General features: G+C 38.3%; 2 protein-coding genes across 2 annotated transcripts; both read right to left on the reverse strand.

Moving 5' to 3' along the window:
- Positions 1-10,622: 10,622 nt before the first annotated feature.
- Positions 10,623-14,860, reverse strand: LOC124378589 (B-cell receptor CD22-like). Its single transcript, XM_046838318.1, has 6 exons — positions 14,701-14,860; positions 14,184-14,250; positions 13,558-13,905; positions 11,666-11,908; positions 10,802-11,062; positions 10,623-10,711 (listed from the first exon to the last, which is right to left on the reverse strand). Exons 1-6 carry the CDS (start codon positions 14,701-14,703, stop codon positions 10,623-10,625), a joined length of 1,011 nt encoding a protein of 336 aa, XP_046694274.1. The 5' UTR covers positions 14,704-14,860.
- Positions 14,861-15,806: 946 nt separating this feature from the next.
- LOC124378382 (B-cell receptor CD22-like) lies at positions 15,807-24,375 on the reverse strand. The gene is made up of 13 exons (XM_046838047.1): positions 24,283-24,375; positions 21,627-21,681; positions 21,316-21,342; positions 20,309-20,566; positions 19,427-19,684; positions 19,072-19,332; positions 18,906-18,993; positions 18,794-18,827; positions 17,575-17,661; positions 17,397-17,471; positions 17,211-17,297; positions 17,048-17,111; positions 15,807-16,936 (listed from the first exon to the last, which is right to left on the reverse strand). The coding sequence occupies exons 2-13, from the start codon at positions 21,670-21,672 to the stop codon at positions 16,917-16,919; spliced, it is 1,305 nt and encodes a 434-aa protein (XP_046694003.1). The 5' UTR covers positions 21,673-21,681; positions 24,283-24,375; the 3' UTR covers positions 15,807-16,916.
- Between the last annotated feature and the right edge of the window lie 1,580 nt (positions 24,376-25,955).

Here is a 25,955-nt window from a genome sequence, read left to right on the forward strand (position 1 = left end):
TTCTTATTTTTTTAAGAATCAGGTTATACAGCACCGGTGAAAAGTTTGGAAACCCCCTGGTTTATGGTTTTTGAGAGACTCATGCATTTTCCTTTTGTTTTATGTAACACTATGAAGATTTACTTTTACTCAGTAACTGTCTGAGAGCTACTACCACCACGACAAGCTACTTATTTTGCAGGCCGAGAGGCTTGATGACATCATTTCCCAATTGCGATGGAACTTACAGGGTTCCCACGGATCATGGAATTTCTGGAATATCATGGAATTTTAAAAGATGTATTCCAGACAAAAGTAGGGGGAGTCCCATTGGTCAGACAGGTCATCAGAACAAAGTGGTATGTAGCGATAATGCTAGCAAGCTAGTTATCATTTGAAATGATTTTTAAGTGTAGCCTACGCTAGGTAGCATAAGCGGTCGCTGATAGAATTGAAAACGTAGCTAATTAGATAGCGAGCTAATCACTGTTAACTCTTAAGCAGCTGCAACCAGTATTACGTCACGTGTTTAAATTTCAAATGGGTAAATCGATGTTTTTTTACAGTTTCAATCAATGTGTTGATGTTGTAGGCTAATTAATATGATTGACAAGGTCCTTGCAAAATAGATGGTACTGTCCGTGATGGGAACTCAACATGTTTATACATGAATGTCTGCTGTTGCATTGCAGGTTTACTTGTAAAACTACTCCAGAAAAATCTTATGTTGTGGATTTCAGGTGGTAAAAGTGACTCATCATCATCGCACACAAGTTGTTAATTACTTTCTTCCTGCTCAAGTGGTTTATATCTTATCCAAGTGTGCACAAGCCTCCACAGGCTTATTTTCGTTAGACACACAAAGCTCTTTCGCACTGAATCTGTCCGTTTTTTTTCTCAACCATCGATCAGATTGGTTATTACCGCAGACCAGGGTGTCGTAGGCAGGATCCACCCGGATTGCTTTAATATGCAGAGTCTCGTAGCTGGAATCTGTTTGAGTGACACTGGGCTGAACATTCACGTAGACTGGAATCCTAGCGCTCGGGGTTTGGTATTCCGATGAGATCACGTTGACCTGAAAGCAAAGATGTTGCGATTGATCACATGAAGGGGGGTATTTTTGCAAAGAAGACTTTCGTTTGTTTTTTACCTTTGCGTGTCGTGTGTATCTGCGAGGCGTATGAGGAGTAGATGCAGAGAGACAACCTGTATGCAGGGGAGCAAAAATCTTGTATTAACATTGGTACCTTTTAGCAAACTGGCTTCTTTTCTTCTGAAAGAATAATTTGCCACAAAGGTACACTTTCTTCTTCTTTCAGCTGCTACCATTAGGTGTCGCCATCATCCTTCTTCATACCCCTCTGTCCTCTACATCTGCCTCTTCACACCAACTACCTGCATGTCTTCCCTCACCACATCCATAAACCTCCTCCTTGATCTTCTCTTTCCTCCTTTCTGGTGGCTCCATCCTCAGCATTCTCCTACTGATATACCCCATGTCCCTCCTCTGGCGACTGCTTGCTCACTAAATAACGCTTATAGAACTCGGACATACACTTCGTCACATCGTCTTGTTGTGCGGTGAAGTCGGGTTCTAATGAGCCGCAGTCCAGACAGAACCGCATTCCATTTTGGGACCTTACCTTCCCTCTGCACATGTCTAAACCATCTCAATCTCACCTCCCTCACTTTGTCTCCAAAACGTCCTACATGTGCTGTCCCTCTAATAAACTAGATTCTAATCCTGTCCATCGTCGTCACTCCCAACGAACATCTCAACATCTTCAGCTCTGCTATCTCCAGCTCCACCTCCTGTCTTTTACTCAATGCCACTGTCTATAAACCATACAACATCTCAGGTCTCACCACAGTCCTATAAACTTTCCCTTTCACTCTTACAGATATTCTTCTATCACAAATCACTCCTGCCACACCCACAAAGGTACTGTATGGACAAAAGTTTTAGTTCCCATTTTCTCTTATATTGAGCTTCACTCTCCTGGGAAGATGTTCCACTAGATCTTGGAGAGATTTTGTGCTCATTCAGCCACAAGGGTGTTAGTTAAATCAGGTACTGATGTAGGTAAGAAGGCGAGGAGACCTGGGGTGCAGTCAGTGTTCATATTCATCACAAAAGGGTTAAGGTTAGAGATTTATAGCAGGAGATCTCTCACTTGAATCAATGTGAAGGGAAAAATCCATTCTACTGTGTCCAAAGACGTCCCTCAAGTCCCTTGTGTGGCTCCAATATTGTGGGTAAGTTTGGGTAAGAACCAAATTTGAATGGAAATGTTATACAAAACTATATGTGTGTGTGTGTGTGTGTGGTTACCTGTCAGCGCATGGCAAGATGTTACTTGATTGTAGTAAAGTACCAGAGACAAAACCAGAATAATCAGCAGGCCACACATACATGCAGGAATGTAGTTGTGTCGAGCTGGAAGACCAGCGGTGAAGGTAGTCAGAGTCATTCATCTTTTACATTGTACACACAGTCTAATAACCAAGATGAGGACATTATGTGTTTCCCCACTCTGACTATAGCATTAAATCACATTCATGAAAGAGTGATGTATATCATGGGGGATGCCAGACATCCTGCTCAAACAAAACACATGCTCCTGGTCTCCTGTGTAGCGTTGTGTCCTCGAAATCGTCCACAGATCAGAATTGTGTCGGTATTATTTGTATGATCAGTGTAACACCACTGCATACTGTCTGGAAGTGTAGATATTACCTTTGGTTATTAAATCAACATCTGTGGTGTTACCTGTTCAGTTACTAGTTAAGCACGTGCCAAATATGTTTGAGTTTTCATTTTAAAGTGTTTATTTTTACAACCATATTTCGTAATAAAATAATGCTTACATGATTATTATACGGTGCAACATTTATCTTTTTTAACAAAGACCCTGTAGATGCCAAGAAACTTTGTGAATCAGCTGAAGGATTTTAAAACGCAATACACGCATGTGACCGGCAGATGTCGCCCCATGCGAGACGCTCAGCATGGCGAATCAACCAATGTTTAAGTTTTCCTATCACGCGATAAAAAGAGGAAACCAGACGCGGAAATTGATTGGTCAGTTTCAGATGATGCTTATTTAACAATTTTGATTGATTGATAAACTATAACTGTATATAAACTTTTGTTAATTTATTTATTAGAATTTTGGGATTTGACACTGAAAATGAAATGTTTTTATCACCTAATTTTTGCTTGTTAATCTATTACTTGAGGTCAAATCTTATAATAATAATTAATAATAATATTAATTATTGTTATTATATTAGTAGTACAAACTCACTCAGACTTTTAGCATGATTAGGAAATTCAGATCTGATGAATATTTAAATGAAGGAAAACTAATTTCAAATAAATCAATTAGCTTCCTATTACATTATATATAAAATGTGTACCATATAAAAACTTTACTTGGTGTTTATGAGCTGCTGCTTCTGTCCAGTAATTTGTCAAAATACATTTTTATTTTATTGTCCAGAACCTATTTGTTGTTGTTGTTGTTGTTGTTGTTGTTTGGTTGGCAAAGCAGACAACAACAATATGAGCAGACATACTGTAAGCAGATGGGATGTTGGTGCATCCATGAGACTAAGAACTGAAACATAAAAGTCGAAGTAAGAAATGGCCTGTGTGTGTGTGTGTGTGTGTGTGTGTGTGTGTGTGTGTGTGTGTGTGTGTGTGTGTGTGTGTTACCTTTATTTGAGAAAAAGTTGCTAAAATTTGCCTCATGTGCAACAGCTACAGTCAATGAAGGTCGAGTTCCAGGTCTTCTAGACACCTGTGTGTGTAGATGTGTGTGGTTGTGTGTTTCTCTGTGGGTGTAGATGTGCATGTGTGTGTGTGTGTCTCTGTGTGTGTGTGTAGATGTGCATGTGGGTGTGTGTTCATGTGTGTTACCTTTAAGAGAATTTGGGAAAGTTGTAGTTTTTGGTACTGCAGTGAGAGGTGTGTGTGTGTGTGTGTGTGTGTGTGTGTGTGTGTGTGTGTGTGTGTGTGTGTGTGTGTTAAAGAAAAGGAGAAAACATAATTAAACATTTTTTACTTCTTAGCAGTTTTCTAATCCCTTGCTTCCATTAGTCTTAATTGCAGTGGTTCTGAGTTCCGAGCCATGAAGTATCAGGGGTGACTGTATATAATGTATGTTCAATTCATTTTTTCAATTCAATGTATTATTTGTAGAGCGCTTTAAACAATAAACATTGTCTCAATGTCTCAAAGCAATTTTACAGAGATAAAGTAGTAATAAAAGAATGCATAAGTTTCTTCCCTATAATTGTAAGTTTGTCCCTAATGACTGTGGCAAGGAAAACAATGTCGTGAGGAATAAACCTTGAGAGGAACCAGACTTAATAGGGAACCTCATCCAAACTCCATAATCTTGTCTTTAGCTCGACAAAACAGAAAAAAAAATTCCATCTTTGTTTTACCTGAATGTCAGTGCCAAAAGATCAATAAGATGCTTTTCTGATTAATTATAAGGATATATTATATTTGATAATATTATATGTATATATGATAAAATATTTATAGTATATATGTCCCAGCACCCACAGTTTGGGTAAAAAAGACTACATTTCCCATACTCACTCCTTATACTAAAATGTTGTCAGTTTGAACCTTGTGGGCTTTTAATGGCCCTTGAACCTCCAGCTGCTGAGCAAAGACCTGGTTTTTATACAGGTATGTAAAAGTACAGCATGAAAGGTACATATATAAAAAGTACACATATTTGCAGACCTGCAAAAGTAAAGAAATTCACAGTTTGGTGTTGTGTTATGGATAGTCTTTGGTCAGAGCAAGACACAGGGGTCGTCATTTTCTGTACCACTGCAGCTAAATTCAAGATTCCAAATGGTTCCTATTGGTTATATAAATACTATGTAACTTAGAAATCTTACCCTCCAGCACTGTAATAGTCACTTCTTCATACGTATCAATGCCAGATCTCTCTACTCCACACCAGTACTGCCCCTGGTCCAACTTCATCAGCCTGTTGATGCTGACAGTAAATTGCCCCCCTCCATCATGTAGAGAGTATCGTCCCTTCTGGGCTGTTTTCCCCAACCCTTCAGATCGGATTAGCACATCTTTGTCTCTACACAGACGTCTGCAGAAGTATTTTATGTTTGCCGTGGCCCAGGTGTGTGAACAGGTGAAGTTGAGCGGATTGTTCTGTATGCCCGTCAGCCAAAGAAAGGCTGAAATGTCCCTCTGGACAGCTGGAGAGATGAACAAAACCGATAACTCATCAATGTTCTCAAGGTTTGAAGGAAAACAAAGGATTTAGCAGAAAACTCACCAAAAAGACCCAGGTGAAGAGATGGAGCTTCATCTCGAGCATCATCAACCAGACACTGCAACCAGGTCGAGAAGTTGAAAGAATGATGGGTGAATTCACACTTCACTTTGACAGATTTAGAAGGTCTAGACGCACTTCTCTTTTACCGCGCTGATTATCAATGCTTATTTAAAAAGCAACCAAAAAGAGGACTCCAAAGTACAGCTACAAATAAGGAAGTGGAAAAAGAAATGAACAAAACACCTGGATAGAAAAATATTATTACTTTAAGTTCGTGGTGAAAAACTTTCGCTTTCGATTTTTCTGTGGGCGCCTTGATTTTACTGATTGATGGACCAGAGTGGAGTAATTAGGGGGCCAATCACCATAGTTATGCAGACACCCTATAGTTTATTTCACCTCCTTCCTCTTCTTTTTATTCCTGTTCTGGTTAGGGTGTCTATAGGAGATTATAAAACTGTGAGAGAAAACTTTGTGAAATTAGGCACATTGATTGGACAGGGTCTAAGCAAAATTCAGACCAAATTTAGGCAAAGTGCTGTAGTGTCACGGTTGGGTCAAACTTGGATCTAATTTACAAATACACTATTCTACCATTTATAATCCACGATAAACAGACGCCACCCTTAAAACCCCCTTTTTTATTGTTTAAGCTGTAAATCCTCCTCCCACACACTTTAAACACACACAGAAAACATTTGCAGGAATATAGCGAGATGAATTTTGTGTAAATTGATAGAAATACAGTATCACATTTATAGTGAGTACATGTACTGCACAGTGTACAGTTCTGTAGTAGTGTAGCCTAGTTTCTCTGCTTGTTTATTGGTTAAAGTGTCCTATGACCTCAAAAAAAGGAGTTAAAGATACACGTCACTGCATTCTTTACTTTCTGTACAGTGGTGTATTACCATTTTACTTCATTTTATTATGAATAGTTGTATTTTGATTAATAAATTTCATTATTTTAACATAAAACAATTCCCTATAAGTGTTTTGGTCTATTGTGCTCTCGCAAGAGACCAGGAAAATCAACCAAACCAATTAGTTATGTGGCAAATCGCAATTCCGTGATAAACCGGGGGCGCCAGATTCCAACCATGGTAAAGCGGGGGATTATTGTACTTTTATGCTCGTAACCTTTGAACCACGCCTGAATGCCCTGGGTTGATTTATATTTTACATCATGTTGAATTTTGTTAAAAACTATTTATTTCTATCATTATTAGATATAATCATCAACAAATCTGCCACATGGCATCTTCACCTCACAAAAGTGCCCTAACATGCTAGTAAATCTAAAGTGCATCCACAAAGCCAAGAGCATTGTGGCTGATCACACACACCCCTCACACACACTCTTCACTTTCTTGTGGAAAAAGGTACTGAAACATTCCACGTCTAGACGTCTAGTTTCTTTACGCAAGACAACTCATTGTGCCAAAATGACTTTTTGCACTAATTGTCGCTAAAACGTTGTGTTTAAATGTACAGTATTTATTATTATATGGACAGTAAACCTGAACTGCCACAAATCTTCGTACTGGTGAGTGCTGCAGTGATGCCGTGTCCTAGTTACTTTTGTGCATTTGTGCTGTACAGCATATGTTTTAAATGAGAATAAAACTGACTTGACACTGAAGTTGTAGTCAAACAGGATGCAAGTCTGTATCTCAGCGACAACTTTGCACACCGATATTTTTTTATACATTTTATTATTTCAACATAAAACTCTATGTTTTTTGGTTTATTGTGCTCTCCACGAGAAATTCAACCAAACTAATGTTACGTGGCAAATGCAATTCCACGATGAACCGGAGGGGGCCGCCAGATTCCAACCGCGGTAAAGCTGGGGATTGCCGTATCTCAGTAATACATAAGACTTGATCCGCAGGACTTCACCCTAATGTTCCCAAAACTTTTCATGGTGGTCACATTGTGACAACTCATCATAATTTCCCTCATTTAAGTTTGGAAAATTGTGCTAAATTTGCATTTATAATAAGGTAAGCTGGAGTGAAAGCACACCAACATTAAAACTTTTTAAAAAAAATCATTAATTCATTTTTATTTTATTAGATATTATTTTATTATATATAATAAACACCAAACATTATATAACAAAAATATATATAGTAGAAACCACACTTAAGAATAAGTCCACACAAAATTGTTTCCTTTTAAATATACTTAGAAAAATGTATACACGATATTGTAAACTATGTATATAACTATATGTATATAACTGTGTATAACCTTAAGCATATAAACACCTGACCATCACACCCCATGTGCACGTTCCAAAAATCACGTTTTTTATTAGGATTTACAGGGTATCTGTGGAAATTTGTGCTTGTTTATTCAATGAGGTGAGGGAAAAGTCCTGGTATTCCAGTTCCTCCCACAGGTGGTCGGTGGGGTTGAGAAGGTCAGGGCTCAATTCTTATATATTTTACTTCAAATTTAACCGACCACATCTTCATGGCGATTGCTTTGTGCTCCTAGGCATCATCATGCTGAAATAAAAGTTATTGAGCCTCTAAGTTTCTCTGGAGGGAAATTGTAAAGCTACAGCATACAGACTTTTTGACAACAGTTTGGGGAAGAAGCGCATATTGCTATGATGATCAGGTGTCCACAAACATTTGAGAAAAGACTTTGGAATGGTGAAAGAAAATCAGTATAGATAGATAGATAGATAGATAGATAGATAGATAGATAGATAGATAGATAGATAGATAGATAGATAGATAGATAGATAGATAGATAGATAGATAGATAGATAGATAGATAGATAGCTTTTGTGAGTCAATCAAGTTGATGCCTAGGTCCTTAAAATGTAACTGTATTCAAATGCACCCCCTACTGTCCGTCATCTGTAACACATTAGTATTTGAAAATCTGTTGTGCTTCTTATACGTCATAATGAGCTCAAAAGCTATAAACTGAAAGACATGATTAACAATATTTACAAGTCAAGATTGGTTACATCTGTTAAATATTAGAAAAAGGTTTTTTTTTTTTTTTTTTTTACAAAAAGTATCTTGGATTTTGAAAAAAGAATTAAGAATTATGAAAATGATGGATATGTTCAGTCTTGGAATTGTGTTAGCTGTAGCAAGTGTACATAGTTGATGGATCTTCAAATGTAGATGCAGTAGACCTGCACAAGAACAAATACATCAGCAACAGATGAATGTATACAAATGTGTAGAAGGCATTAGTGTTATTTAAATAGCAAAAAACAGACTTACACATCTTGATCTTATTGGTTTCTATGACCTGTAGGCAGCAGCATTGTGATTCAGTCTGACATTAGCAGGCTGATGAGCATCAACCACTTGAGTCTTGTCTATCTTTAAACCTTTCTGAAACCTATCATCAGCCCAAGCACCACTAGTTTGCACTGTAGAACCTTCTGCCCTCCTGGGGTCACTCTGCTGAACAGTAGCATATTGAACCTTCTTCTGAGTTTCAGAGCCACCAGTTTCCTCAGGAGATGTTTCTGGCTTACTTGGGTCACTTAGGTGCTGGATACTGGCATAGTGAACAATTTCCTCATAGACCAGGTGTGGATTAGGTGACATCTGCAGCAGTATTGTAGTGTTATGGTGCACAGAAAGAACGTAAGTGTGCTGTAATGTATATGTAAAAGATAAAGGCCTTTCTGATCGGTCTAAAGCTGGAAAATACACGCGTATATATGCACACTTCTAACCAAATGTTTACAAAGTCAAAGTTCTCTTATGAATATTAGTGGTTTTGGGCAATTATGATGTCAATTGCTTTTAAAAGGTAGAAGTTAGCAAGAGAAGCCCCCTGGCCACTGCTCCTAGATGCATATTCAGGATTTTTTTAAGGTTGATTATTACTACAACCATCTACAACTTACTAGCAAGTAAACCTTCCTAGTAGCACACACAAATTGTGTTAGAAAATAGTATAGTCTTTATAAAAAAGAAAGACAGAAATACAAGTCACACTGTGCCATAGTGTTTTTGGACTTGCCTGAACCGATTCGGCATCTTCAGCTAAACGTCTCCTCCTCCTCCTCCACCTCCTCCTCCTAAAATTAATAAGGTTACACTTTAGGTGGCAAACGTTAACGTTTTTCTCAGTTGCGTCGGAGCGTTTCTCAGATCAGAAATGAGATTTCTCAAAACGACTTGTTCAACCACCACATCATTTATTTATTTGCGCTCATCATAAGAACATTTTTGTTGCTTTGGATCAAATGCGGATGCTTTTGTACATTCATTTAATGGATTGTGTACGAGTGTCTGCTGTTTCCTACATTATCAATTATGTTCATGTTGATCGAAATATATATTCACCTGAATAGTTTTAACCCCCAAAACATCTCAGCATCAGTTCATTGTATACGTCATTGAATGCAAAATGATTAAACCAGTTGTCAGAATCCATCATCTAACATTTCTATAAAACTTTTTTTTTGTTGTAAATGTGTTGAATTGATGAATTGTGCAGAATCTTGAACGTCACTAATGAAGGCGAGTGAACGACATCAGACCAACCAATAATCAACCAGTTCTCTAAAACAGGTCAAAGGTGAATCTTGTGAACAACTAAGAAACAAACGAACACTTATACAGTACAGTAAAAGTGTGAATCCTGTCCGGTCTCCTGCAATCAATATAAATTAATATGCAATCAAATAAATGAATTTGTGCTGCAATTCATAGATGTCAAGAAGGAAGTCAAATTTTGTGCATTTTCAGTTGCTGTGATCCAAACCATAGTTTATATCAAGAAACACTGAATCTGTGCAGCATCATACTAATAAAAACTTTCTTTTGGCTTCTCCCATTAGGGGTCACCACAGCGGATCATCCGCATGTTTGATTTGGCACATGTTTTTACGCTGGATGCCCTTCCTAACGCAACCCTCCCCATTTATCCAGGCTTGGGACTGGCACTAAGAGTGCACTGGCTTGTGCAACCCTAATGGCTGGGTTTGGTTCCCTGACCGGGGATCAAACCCGGCCGCAGCGGTGAGAGACCGCATCTAACCACTAGACCACTAACATCATACTAATAACATAACTAAATATTTTGATGATTTTGTTTGTGAACAATGACAAAATAACTTTTTTATTCTGAAGGGAATGAGATGTTCATTCACACAAATACTCACTTTTGAGAGATGAACTATTAAATTTTTTTAAAAGTTCAGGCTTTTGCAAGAGATCCAATATATGGTGCTGTTTGTACAAATTATTCTGAGAAATGCAATTTACTGCAAATTATTTTGAGAAATGTACTGGTTCGCAATTGCTCACGGAAAATATGCACCGATTACCTTATGAACAACGCCACAATGATGACAAACAACAATCCGCAGACAACTCTATAAAGAACTCCATACAGAACTACACCTCCGTCTTCTGTGTGCAGACAAATATTAGTCAGCTCAAACTCCTTCAGCTTTATTAATGCAACAAATCAGTATTTATCACAATAAATATATCTGATACCTTTTACAGTGAGATGCATTGCAGCTGCTCTCTGACTCCCGTATTTATTCTGAGCCACACAATAAAACCATCCACTGCTGCTGGAGCTCAGCGTGAAGCTGTAACTCTGTCCGGATCCTACAGGTGAGCTTTCATTCACCTTAAACCAGGTGTAGGTCTCCACAGGTGGGTTTGCATCACTGTAGCAGGTCAGAGTCACTGTACTGCCCTCCACTATCTCACCTGATGGACTGATGGACACTGAGACTCTCTTTGGAGGATCTAGAGACAGAAACACAATTACCGTATTTTTCCGTTTATAAGACAACGTTTCCACATAAAAAAATGAAGAAATCAAGATTTTGACATGAAACAGAAAAGACTTTGCCCAAACTGGCTCTCTGCAGCTCTATTTCCATGCCCTTTCGCATAACTGATTACATTCAGTTTAAATTTTGCAGAGTAAGACTTTGGCTTATTTACCGGTATTTTTTTTTACTTCTGACATCTTTATGGGCTCAGAATGCTCCGACATTTACCGGTTCCTGTCACATCTACGTGCTGCCTACATTGGTTTGTTCACGTCAGTTACACAAGGCCTGTTTGCGGAGACAAGGTATGGGTGGTTCTCTCCACGGCTTGCTTACATTTTTAGTCAAATTATTTTAGAAAAAAGTATCGTCTAATACACAGTCAAAAAAAAGTGCTAAAACATGAATTTACAAGTAGCTGTAAGTTTGCAATCCTGAAACTAGTTGCACTGTGGAGTTTTAATGAAGGCTAACTCTAGATAACAAGCGAGAACAAGAACGCTGTTACATGTGGATTTAACATGAGCGTTTCGTGTTCGCAGGTTTATAAGCGAATAAATAAATCTGTACTTACATTGGACAGTGATAGTGAGAGCAGGGGAGCGATAACTTTGTCCCTGTACAGCACAACTGTATTTGCCTGTATCACTCTGGATGACTGATCGCAGATGGAGTGGGCTGGATGAAGAGATGGAGAATCTCTCATTTCTGTACCAGGTGAATGACGGAATGTCAGTCAGACTACAGTTAGTGGTACATGTGAGAGTGATGTTTCCTCCTTCCACCACAGTAGCAGGTTTCATCTCCACATGAAGCTCTGTGACTCAGAAGAGAGAAGTATACAGTACAACCTGTGAGGATGATTTCCTGCTTTATTGTTATTAAGTAGTATTACTTTTCAAATCATAAACTTTAGAAATATCTAGTAGCAGATATTAGCATAGGCGGAGACATTGTTTATATCTGAGCTTTAACTGTGCTGTGAATGTAAAAGTTTATGAGAAGAAAACAAATCATTAAAAGATATATTGTTTGGCTTGTCTTTCTGGAACAGCAGAAAAGTTAGCTCTAGTATTATACTTCTGGCCTTTAAACAACAAGATTTTGCAATTTAGTACTTGTTTCTCTACTAGTTGCAACGTATTCACTCAGAAAGCTTGGACTATATTTCATCCAGCTCACAAGCTGTACTAGTTATTGGTCACAGCTGAAACAAATTCTGCAATTTTTCCCTATTAAATCGTTCTAAACAGCACTATGACCAATTAAGCTGCAATTGAACTGCCAACTTAGCTGTTAATGTGTGTAATTAATGGGAAATCTTCACATTCATGTTTAAAGAAGAGCAATTTTTTATATATTTGTACTGTAGAGATTCGTCTGTATAAAGGCGATGGTGTTTATTGATGCCTGAGCAACTGGCTCTCTGCTGTCTAGACCAGCGGTCCCCAAACTTTTTTGCGCCATGGATCGGTTTAATTTTCGGACAATATTTTCACACCTTTAAGGTGTGGTGGATAAATACAACTAAATAAAATGATACGACCGGCATAAAAACTGGTATTTTCTTAATATAATAATAAACATGAATCCACTGTGTTGTTGTTTCTTAATTTTGCTCACTTGGGGGTTTGAATTTAGCAGTTATGTATTATGTGTTAGCGGCTGGAGCCCCTTTAAGAAGGTAGTGGATGGAGGTAAGACATGTGACCGAGGCATCATGACATATATCAAGAGTGAGTCATGTGGTGGAGAGAATCCGGTCATTTTCCAAAATAAAACAACGTTCAGAATCAGATAATAAAAAAAATGCAAATAATGTAAGTTATGTATTCTTTCTGTGTGGCCCGGTGCCGGTCCGCAGCCCGGGGGTTGGGGACCACTGGTCTACAGCACATTTTCTTTGAAAAGGATTGTATTTGTTTTTTTTTTACAAGTGTTCTGTTAAACCAGAAATATTAAGATCAACTCTATTTATCTATGCTGATAGAAGATGAATGTCTATATGGCAGGTACAACATTCAGAAGGAGACAGGTTTGAGGAAAACCTGTACAAGCGAATAAGTACAAAACACGCTTTGTGTATAAATACTGTCTGACACGCTTTTAAATTTCTTCAAAGTTCTCACATCCTCACATAGCCAGTGTGTTGAACAAGAATTCCAGAGAAGCTCTAGAGAGATTCTGATTCAGCTGATGTTCTAATGTTAGTAAATTCTTCTGCCTTTAATTATATTCACTTACGCAGCACTAAAAGGCTGGAGAGCTTTAATTTAACACCAAAATCTTTCGTCTTTTTAACAAGTTGTTGTATTTTGTACATTCAGTTCCGGTTGATGTTGTTGGCTGTTAACTGTGAATGCTAGTTTTTTTGTTTGACAATTTTCTTTAGTAGCATTTGAAATGATTCATTGAATGGAATATTTTATGGTAATTAAAGTACAGTGTTCAGCTGATGTGGATTACCTGTGACAGAAAGCTCAACTCCATCTTTACCTTGAAACATTTCTTTATTTTGTTTTCTATTAAAAGTGAAGTAGTATTTGCCTCTGTCCCGCACTCTCACGTCACTCAGACGGAGACTGCAGTTGTGCAATTTGTTTCCGAGATACCGCACCCTGCCACTGTAGTTTGAGTCTAAAGACAGATCGGGAGGTTCTTTATCTGTTAGCAGCTTTCTGGTCCAGAAAGCGCTCTGAACTGTATAACCAGCTGTATTTGAATATCTGCAGCCCAGGGTCACTGTCGATCCTTTTAGAGCACAGATGTGGTTTGATGTGTAATTCACAACCCAGTTTGGCTTGGAGACAACAACTGAAAAGAAAAAAAAAAGCAGAGATGTGCTGACACCGGATGTGTAGGTCTCAGACAGTGATATCATCAATCAAGGCCTTTTGTGGATTTTAAGGAAGCCACAGTGAGATCATCAACACACAGAGAGAGAGAGAGAGAGAGAGAGAGAGAGAGAGAGAGAGAGAGAGCACGAGAGAGAGAGAGACACTGCTGACTTTAGACAAACACTAATAACACAAAAATTAATGTTATTCTATGTTATATACATTTAAAAAAATGTACATTTGTAAATGACTTACCTGAAACCATGGGCAGAAAAAACAGGACAAGTCCAGAAGTCAGGCTGAGTGACATCATCAATGTTGACTATCTCTCTCTCTCTCTCTCTCTCTCTCTATATATATATATATATATAAAGAAATAATTCATAATAGTTATTTTTTTATACAATTCATCATAAATCCTAACATACCTGCATTCCTTCAGTTTTTCCATTCTTTTTGATGTTCATTAACCAAAATCTTCGATTCGTAAGATTCTCAGTGTTTACACAGTGTTTCGAGAAATAAATCAACCAAATGTAATTTTACTTTTTAATTAGAAGCAATGAAACTGCAGGAAAATGCAGGGGGTAGTTGGAGGGGGAGAAGAATATTAACGTAACATTCAATACATAAATTGTTTATTATTATTCATTAAAAACTCTCATTTTTGTCTGAAAATGTTTTTGGAATTATAAAATGACTGAATGCATTTTTTATTACATTAAAAAATAGAAAAAAAAAAAAAGAACAAACCACTAAAACATGTACTGACCATTAGGTGATGTTCATCTCCTGCATCCAGAGGGGAAAAAAAACAGAAATACCAGTAGCAGCTCTCAGGGTTGAAACTGTGAAACTTGTTCAGAATGGAGTGTGATTCTGTTTAACATCCACACAGACTGGCATGGTTCTTCCTCTTCCTCCTTCTTAGTCCTTCCTTCCTCAATATGTTACACAACACACACTTACAGTTCAATCTTAAAGTTCATTTTAACTCTGTATTATTATTTATCTGACACTATATTCCAGATAGGAAACCTGCCTGTTGAATTGAATCATATTTTCTATGAATTTTCTATGTATAATATATATTTATAATGTATTATATATACTGTAATCTTACTGCTGATGTATCTGTAGGCTTTATATGTGTTTATGTATATTTTGTATATTTCTCATATATTTTTTTAATGTATATAATTTTATATTTCCCTGATTATTCCACTGATTCTTTTATGAAACTTTCATTTTTGTTTTCAATGTGTACGTTATATGTTGTAGAGGCTAAAGGTATTTATGTGCACACCGGATTCTTACAACCGTTGCTATGGAAACGGGTCATACCACAATGGGACCACAATGCACCAAAGGGGGAAGCACGTCAGGGTTATTTTAAGAGCAAACAAGTGATGGGTATTATTTATTTGTTGTTTATAACGTGTTTTAAGCGTTTCGCTATGTAATAAACTGTATATTATTGTATTTTAGGAGATTATTAAATGTGTTGGCGCCCAGCTGTAGCTCAGAGCCGATTCAGGATCAGTTTCCTCGCTTTGTTTATGGAGCTGTAGGTCACACAGGGGGGAGGCTAATTGTTTAAGGCATCGGACTTGGGATCTGAAGGTTGTGAGTTCGAATCCCAGCTAAAACTAAGCTGCCACTCCTGGACCCCCGAGCAATGTCCTTAACCCCAGAGCTGCTCAGTGAGACAAATGTATCACTCTGGATAATGGTCTCACCAAATGCAGTAACTGTAGCTGTACGACCTGACCCCAGACCACAGCTTTTCATGCACACACATACCCACACACACACACACACACACACACACACACACACACATATATAAATACACACACACACACACACACACACACACACGGCTCATAATGACCCAGCACATGCATCTTCACTGTTATATCATCTAAAATCAGACTCACGCTTATAACATTTTAAATAATAAACATTTTATTTACTTTACAACTATTTAGTTCTATGTTTCTAAATAAATATATACATTTGCAGTGGCCCTGATATATCATGTGAGTTCAGTACAAATGATTGAAGAACATAAGACTGAAACTGTTTGCTAAAATTTTGAGCCTTCTTTTTTCTCCACAAATTGCCTACCATCTCTTTATTCCTGACCCAACCTGGAAAGTGCTACCCTGGTGCAGAAACCCAAGATTAGAGGAAAATTCAGAATCATGTAGTCCTTGCTGCTTGCCAGCATCACCAAGTTCAGGCCCTGAACATGGAGCAAGAGCACCACAAACATGAAGGCAAATTCCACCAAAACCAGTTTGCCTAACCTGTGTTGGTGACTTTGACACCACAAGTGGATCTTGGGTATTTACAGAACCAACCAATGGAGGTCGGGATGTTGGTCTTGATCCCCAATGTACAACAGGCTACCCCAATCAAGCTGGGATGTATCACATACCAATGAGTATTCAAGGGGGAATAAACCAAGCATAGCTGGAATCAGACCTCAATTCATGCCAACTGGGTGAATTCATGCCATGCTGTACATCAGCTGCAAGTTACGTAATTTCCATGTGGTGCTTTATGCTCTGACACAGTCGTCTAAATTTGTCAAACTCGCTCAAATCCTTACTCTCGCCCATTTTTCCTGCTTCTAACATTAACTTTAAAGGACAAAATGTTCACTTGCTGCCTAATAAATAAATCCACCCACTAACAGGAGCCATGATGAAGAGATCATCAGTTATTCACGTCACTGGTAATGTAATAATGGCATAATGTTATGCCTGGTCGTTGTAGATAAATTTTATCCACAAATACAAGAACAGGACAAGAACTTATGATACACATGTAGAAAAAAAATCCATATGCAGTCATATACAGTACATTATACTGGTCATATATACAAAGCTCTTATAGTCATATTGATCCACAGCTCAAAAACATGTGACAGGAAATTCCCAGCGAGTGTGAGGAGCTTTATATGAGTTATCAGGATGTACCTCAGGACTCAGGTGTACCACCTGTGTGAAAGAAATAAAAAAGATATCATGTGTTCACCATTTGTAGGAATGTTTCTTTGATCTGAATATCCGAGTAAGATGTGTCTCTGACAGCAAGTGTGTGCTACATGCCATTGGAGAACCTGGTCTGAAGATTCAGTGCAGGTCTGTCATCAGGAGGCCTGAGGTTAAGGTTCTGTGTGAAAGGAAAAGAAATAAATCTTGTGTTTATCATATTTATTGATACTTTACAGATCTAACTGTCTAAATGAGTTGTGTCTATGAAGACACCTACTGCAAGTGTGTGGTACATGTCATTGGAGGACCTGGTCTGAGGATCAAGAGATGTGTACCTCTCATGAGGACAAATCAGATGAGCTGTCTGTGTAAAAGTGAATAAATTAGTCATGTATTTAACATTCTTAGTGGGGAATGTCTCCAACTCTGAATATCTGTGAGATGTGCCTCTGAAGATACTTACTGCAAGTCTGTGGTACATGTCATTGGAAGACCTGGTCTGAGGATCAAGAGCCATGTACATGGGTAATTGAACTGGCTGCGTGATAGAAAAGTAGGTAAAAATCATGTATGTGGTCATCATTTTAGTTATGACTCATTTGATGAACGTTTGACCAAATTGTGTCTCTGAAGACACTTACTGCAAATGTGTAGTATGTGTGATTGGAGGACCTGGTCTGAGAATCAAAATCTGTGTATGTCTCTTCAGATGTGCTCAGGTGAATCGACTGTGTAAAGATTATAAAGAAACGTTAAATGTATTAACCGCACAAAGCAAAACAAACAAAATGTAGCTCCCTCCCTTTTTCCCCACACAGGTTATATCATAACAATTACGGTCATGCAATTCAGCAAGTTGACTCAAAACGATAAAAACACAATCATATACAGGTAGTCCTCATAAGTGAAGACCATCGTAAGTCAAAAATATCGTGGTACTATGACTGTGACAGTTTTTCCAGCCTTAATGCTGAATTATCATTTAAATATTCCTCTTCTTTTCTCCCTACCAGCAGGAGGCGTACTTGGGCGATTAGAAGACATGCTTTTAGCACTAAAATTGCTGTTTGAAGCAGAAAAGAATACACACTGAGAAACTTTACTCCGTCAACCGCCAGCGAGAGTGGGGCATCTCATGGGGCGAGAGATTCGCTCATCCCAGCTGCAAGTCCAACGTATCCTAAATCGTACGCTGATGCCTGTTGTTGCACGAATTTCTCAATATTTTTACAATTTTGGCGTATCGTCATCGTTAGATCGAAAAATCGTAAGTCGAACCATCGTAACTCAGGGACCGTCTGTACCAACTTGATGAAAAATGCAAATAATGAACAAATCTGTGTGTCTCTAATGAACCAAGACGATTAAATAGAGGAGCACATTCTCCGTCCTCCGCTTCAGCCTCCTTACACAACAGGTGCATCTCCTCAAATTAACTTCTGCACTCACTTTTAATGAAATTCAAACAAAATATCTGTTGATAAATCTATAAATGGAGATTAAACCTTAACTTTTGTCTGCATATTTTCTCTTTAAGCCTTGTTGCTTCTGACAAGTCATCAGGAAATAAAAGAACCCCGATTACAAAATCCAAACAAACCAAAGTCATCAAACATTCAGAATTAATATCAAATCTCAATTACAGATCCTACAGCAAACTATAATTATTTTAGCATGCAATAACCACAAAATGTTAACATTCTAAACTACTGCATTACTGATTATGAATTCTTTTCGCCGTTTATATGAATTGTGGAGCTCAAATCAACCCATAGTTCACGGCGCACTATGGATCTTCTTAAAGTGCCACATTTTGTAGGAGCTAAAAGCCAGCAATCATGAGGGTTTCAGCTCACTTACCTGACCAGCATCATCTCCATCTTTTCTGTTTCTCCTAAGAATGAGCAATAATCAGAGGTTTATATTACAGCTATTTGAAGTAAGTTGGTCTAAAAATGATGCATATACTTACCTCATGCATAAAACACCAATGGTGACAAATAAACACCCACAGCATACCAGGAGTCCAAGAACTACATACAGAACTACACCTCCATCTTCTGTGTACAGACAAATATTAGTCAGTTCAAAGTTCTTCAGCTTTATTAATGCAACAAATCAGTATTTATATCTGATACCTTTTACAGTGAGATGCACTGGAGCTGCTTTCTGACACCCGTATTTATTCTGAGCCACACAATAAAACCATCCACTGCTGCTGGAGCTCAGCGTGAAGCTGTAACTCTGTCCAGATCCTACAGGTGAGCTTTCATTCACTTTATACCAGGTGTAGGTCTCCACAGGTGGGTTTGCATCACTGTAGCAGGTCAGAGTCACTAAACTGCCCTCCTTGATCTCACCTGAGGGACTGATGGACACTGAGACTCGCTTAGGGGGATCTGGAAAAAAAGCAATAGCAGAAGATTAAAGATATTTAAGTGAAAGCTAGGAGTTTATGATGGCAGCCTGCGGCGTGTACAATCAAACACTCACACAAAATATTTACTGTCGTTTTATCAGAATATTTAAAACCGTATCGATTGACGGCCTTGCAGCTGTAAACTCCACTGTCCACAGAGCTGATGTTGTTAATGATGAAGGTTTTTCCTTTGCTTTTATATGGTTTTTCTTTATACCAGGTGTAGGTCTCCACAGGTGGGTTTGCATCACTGTAGCAGGTCAGAGTCACTGAACTGCCCTCCACTATATCACCTGAGGGACTGATGGACACTGAGACTCTCCTAGGAGGATCTAATAAGAGATTGAACAGTATACATTTATTTTTTAATCAGACTATAAAAGCCATCATTATTTCATGTTTTGCTGTAAGAACACTACTTTGGAAGCGGTAGCTCAATAGTAAAGGCTTTGGGTTACTAATCTGACAATCAGGGGTTCAAGCGCCAGCACAACCAAGATGCTATTGCTTGGCCCTTGATCAAGGCCCTTAACCCACTGTGCTCCAGAGAGGTTGTATCTTGGCTGACCCTGTGCTTTGACCCCAGCTTTCTAACATCGCTAGAATGTGAAGAAAGAATTTCACTTTGCTGTAATTTATATATGACATTTAAAAAGCAACACCAGTGAAATTATTAAAAGAAGAACAGCATGATATAACTACAGTAATATACATGTATGCTAATGTATGAGTGTTTTAAATGTTGAATTGGTGCACATTTATCCCAGTATTTTAGTGTTTAGTGAGTATGCAACAATGTTAGCTTGCAAGTACACATGTCTGCTATTATTCAAGCATGCTAATACTGATATTTCAGTGTGTAATTATGCTATGCTAATACAAAGACTTTTAATTATTCGTCAGCGTACTGAGGTTAGGAAATGGTAAATTATGGATTGTAATGAAATATTACTCACACAGGACTTTTAGAGCGACAGCCGTAGAAGACTGACGTCCTTGTATATTTTCTGCTGCGCATGTGTAAACTCCACTGTTCGCAGATTTGATCCTGTGGATTGTGAAGGTTTTTCCTGTTCTCATCAAGGATCCTCCTTTATACCAGGCGTAGGTCTTCATAGGTGGGTTTGCATCACTGCTGCAGGTCAGAGTCACTGAACTCCCCTCCATTATTTCACCTGAGGGACTGATGGACACTGAGACGCTTTTAGGACGATCTAGTGACAAAAATAAACACAAGGTGCACATTATATAGGGTTTTTTTTCTTTTCTTCTTTTTAACTTTTTTATGATTAACGACAGAAACAGATTCATTTTCATATAAAGCAACAGCAGTAAAATGATTGAATGATGCCATAAATGTACAAAGAGAAACTTTTTAATTAATTATATGTTATCATATGTTACATATGTTATGTCACCTGTAGAGAATTTTCTTATCAGCCTATAATTAATGTCCAACTGAAACTTGTCTTTAGTGTTGAAGTGCCATTGTGATACCTCGTAGTGGATGTTTGTGGTTAATCTATTACCCTTTACTCATACAGACTAAATGTAGGACCATGTTCTTTAGTTAACCCTCTAATGCTAATGCTAGCTCTAACAAAGTGTTTTATTAAGTGATTTTTTTTTTCTTTTATCTTGGATGGACAATTGGAACAAGTGTTGATTGACATGTTATTTGCTCTACATCTTGAACTTGAGGCATTTCTCTATACATCATCATAATTCTGAAGTGTTTGCCTCGATCCTTGCTTCCTCACATCGCTCGTGTTTCCGAGAAACTAATCCCTGCCTCTGTGCTCTGAGTCTAAAGACAGATCAAGAGGCTCTTTATCTTTAGCCTCTAACTCTCTGGTCCACAAAACTGTTTGAACTTCAAAGTCAACTGGATTTGTGTAACTGCAGTCTATGGTCACTGTAGATCCCTTTAGAGCACAAATGTATTTTGGCGTGTAATACACACCGCACTGCTGCTGGGGGACGACAACTCCTGCAACACAGAAAAAGAGCAATGTGTTGATACCTGGATGTATCAGAATGTAAAATTATTTCCACATCTAGCCACCTTCAACAATTTCTTTTTTAAGACTGCATGAAAGCAACAATGGTCATGCAGTACAGCATTTTGTAATGGGGACTTAACAAGAACATTTTTATATTCCCTCAACCCCTTAACCATCAGCTGCTCAGTTGTAAGTCTGGCTGGATAACGGGGTCTTCCAAATAATGTAAATGTATGAAAAGTAAAATGTTACACATTTGTAAATGACTCACCTGAAACCATTAAGAGAAACAGCAGAGACAGTCTGAGTGACATCATCAATTCTGCCTGTATAATTATAACAAAGGAAAAAATACTGTACAGATTTAATAGAAAACAATGTTCAGGTCTGCTTTTTAATGTAAATATAACTGGATATACTGATATTATTTAGAGGTTGGGATCAGAACAAATGATTCCCAATTAAAAAGTTATTCTTCTTGTTCTTTCGGCTGCTCCCATTAGGGGTCGCCACAGCGGATCATCCGTCTCCATACCCCCCTGTCCTCTACATCTGCTTCTTTCAAACCAACTACCTGCATGTCTTCCCTCACCACATCCATAAACCTTCTCCTTTGTCTTCCTCTTTTCCTCCTTCCTGGTAGCTCCATCCTCAGCATTCTCCTACTGATATACCCCATGTCCCTCCTCTGCACATGTCCAAACCATCTCAATCTCACCTCCTTCACCTTGTCTCCAAAACGTCCTACATGCGCTGTCCGTCTAATGAACTAATTTCTAATCCTGTCCATCGTCGTCACTCCCAGTGAAAACCTCAACATCTTCAGCTCTGCTACCTCCAGCGCCACCTTCTGTCTTTTACTCAATGCCACTGTCTCTAAACCCTACAACATCTCAGGTCTCACCACAGTCCTATAAACTTTCCCTTTCACTCTTGCAGATACTCTTCTATCAAAAATCACTCCTGCTATTACTCTTCTCCACCCACTCCACCCTGCCTGAACTCTTTTCTTCACTGCTCTAACACACTCTCCATTACTTTACACTGTTGACCCCAGGTACCTAAACTCCCCCACTTTCTCCGCCTCTTCTCCCTGCAACCGCACCCCTCCACTGCCCTCCATCTCATTCACACACATGTATTCTGTCTTATGCATTCCTCTTCTCTCCAGCATGTACCTCCACCTCTCCAGGATCTTTTCCACCTGCTCACTACTCTCACCACAAATCACAATATCATCCACGAACATCATAGTCCAGGGAGACTCCTGTCTGACCTCGTCCGTCACCCTGTCCATCACCACTGCAAACAGGAAAGGGCTCAGAGCCAATCCTTGATGCAGTCCAACCTCCAACTTGAACCAGTCTGTCGTTCCTACTGCACATTTAACTGCTGTCACACTGTCCTCATACATGTCCTGCACCACCCTCACATACTTCTCTGACACACCTGACTTCCTCATACAATACCACAACTTCATTGTGTGAACTTTATTTTTGCCAACCTCATTCTCCCTATGCTTTCCTGCACTTTCTCATTCCACCACCAGGTCTCTTTGTCTTCCTTTCTCTTTCAGATGTCACACCAAGTACCTATTTAGATGTCTCCCTTAACACTCCTGCAGTAGTTGTCCAATCATCCAGCACCTCTTCAGCAGCACCAAGCCCCTGTCTGACCTCTTCCCTGAACTTCCTCCTTTCACCATCTTATTCTTCTTTCAGTCCTCACTCTCCTCCTCTTCTTCTTTACCTCAAAAACCATCCTACAGACCACCATCTGATGCTGTATATCTACACTGTCCCCCACCAACACCTTACAGTCTCCAATCTCCTTCAGGTTGCATCTCCTACATAGAACTTAGTCCACCTGTGTGCACCTTCCTCCACTCTTATAAGTCACCCTATGATCCTCCTTCTTCTTAAAATACATATGCACCACTGCCATTTCCATCCTTTTAGCAAAATCTACCACCATCTGCCCTTCCACATTCCTCTCCTTAATGCCATACCTACCCATCACCTCCTCATCACCTCTGTTCCCTTCACCTACATGCCCATTAAAGTCTGACCCAATCACCAATCTTTCATTCCTATGTACACCATCTACCACTTCATCTAATTCACTCCAGAATCTTTCCTTCTCCTCCATCTCACAGCCCACTTGTGGAGCATAGGCACTGATGACATTTATCATCATCCCTTAAACTTCCACCTTCACGATCATCACCCTATCAGAAACTCTCTTTACCTCCACTACACTCTTACTGTACTCTTCCTTCAGAATCCCCCCTACACCATTTCTCTTTCCATCCACACCATAATAGAACAGTTTAAACACCTCCAATGTTTCTGGCCTTACTCCCTTTGTGAACACACAACATATCTACCTTTCTCCTCTCCATCATATCAGCTACCTCTCTCTCTTTACCAGTCATAGTACCAACATTTAAAGTACCAACCCGAACCTCCACTCTCCTACACTTCTGCTGTCTCTGTAGACTGTCTCTTCCTCCTCTTAGTTCTTCTCTTTCGGGCAACAAAATGGCAAAAAAAAATGTTTTATTATTATTTTTTAATTATCCCAACTAATTAAATAATTAAAAAAATTATTCAAATTTTGAAAATCAAAATCAAAATTCTGTTTGATCTATATTTAATTACAGTGTTTGCTATACAGTGTTTAATGTGCAGATGTTTGAGAAAAGAAGAAGGACACAATAAATGCATTTAACATTATAAAATACATACAATCAATAAAATTTATTAATATTAAACAGATGGATTGAGACAATTTGTTAAATAGAAATGACAAAAAAAATATAACTATAAAGAATACATGATTTAAATCACTTTAAATTTTATAAGAAAATTATTTACTTATTTATTGATTGCATTTAAACAGAATTAATGACTAAAACATGTCCTGACCTCATTAAGAGATGTTCATCTCCTGCATCCAAAAGGAGAAAACCAGAAATACCAGGAGCAGCTTTGAGGGTTGAAACTGTGAAAATCAACAGGGTAAAATGTGCTGTTGTTTAATGTCCACACAGACTGTTATGGTTCTTCCTCTTCCTCCTTCTTAGTCCTTCCTTCTGTTATATATTATACAGTGCATGCACTACAATCTTTACCCTCTTATTTAGTTATTTATTTATTAGATGCAAATATTTTCAAGTGGAAATTCGGACCAACTAAAACTAGAGTATTTTGAATTGTATCTAATTTTCTGAAATTTGTTTATTTTTTTTTATTTGTATCTGTGTAATTTTTAATTATGAATGTGAGCATTTTACTGCTTAACCTTATTGGTCCCATGATTGGCACTGATGTGTCTCTAGTATGTGTGAATTATTTTCATTGATTCATTTATGATCCAGACAACATTTTTTTTATTGTTATACACATCATTTGTTGTATTTGTTGTATATATTTGTTGTATATTGTGTAGGATCCTCCTACTGTGGAAATGGGTCATTCCACTATAACACAGTATTTGGGGGAGCACGGCGTGGTGCTGCGAAAAGGTGATGGGTGATATTTCATTACTGTCTGTAACAAGTCTGTCAAACATTTTTAACACGTTATTTTAATAACTATATTTATACATTATTCATATTATTGGTATAATGAGTATTAGAGGCCCTGCGGGAAGTGTTAAAGCTTGTTGATGACTCAACTTTGGTTTCCTCTTCTTTTTATAGAGATGGTGGTCAGAGCGTCTGACCACAGACTACTGCCCTTCACAAACACACACACACACACACAAACACGGTTCATAATGACCAAATATGATAAACATGTTTAACAAGTGAAAAACATCTAACTTTTATTCACAATGCTTATTATACACATGCATTATAGTGAAATATTCTGAATTGGTTCATTTCTGAATTGTTGATATAGAATTCGAACACTTGCTAACTCTAATATTGGTGTTGCTTAGCTCACTGCAGATGATGTCATTTCCTTCAAGTTACACTATATTTCCAAATGTATGCCCCTGTGCACAAAGTGAGCTCATTAAAGATCTGGCCTACATGCTTTGGAGATGAAGATCTTGCTGCTATAGAGCTCTAAACTCTTCCCTACTGAACACCTTTGGGATGAATGTGAACGCTGACTGCACCCCAGGTCTCCTCACCTTCATCAGTACCTGCCTTTAGAAATATCCTTGTGGCTGATGTGGCTGAAGCACACTCCAAAATCTTCCCAGAAGAGTGAAGAGAACTATAAGAGTGAATTGGGACTAAATGTGGAATGCGATGCTCAAAAATCACATACCGTAATTATGACCAGGTGACCAAATACTTTTGGAAATATAGTGTATTTTTAAGATAGTGTTGGTCTGCTCAGTGTAAAACAATCCATTATAAACAAAATCTATACCAGGGCCCAACTTTAACAATGATCTAGGAAATTTTCACAGGAGGAGTTTAGTTGTTTTGAAGTTACTACACAGAGACAAGGACTGGAGATCTCCACATATCTGAAGCCTTACGCAAATAGATTCTCACCAGAACCCATGCTCTGCTCCTTTAAGCCTCCCCCAATGAGCCCAAGTCTGACACGGTTCACTTTCACCTGTATTCAATCGCATC

This window comes from Silurus meridionalis, chromosome 24, assembly GCF_014805685.1.
Source record: "Silurus meridionalis isolate SWU-2019-XX chromosome 24, ASM1480568v1, whole genome shotgun sequence".
Classification (NCBI taxonomy): domain Eukaryota; kingdom Metazoa; phylum Chordata; class Actinopteri; order Siluriformes; family Siluridae; genus Silurus; species Silurus meridionalis.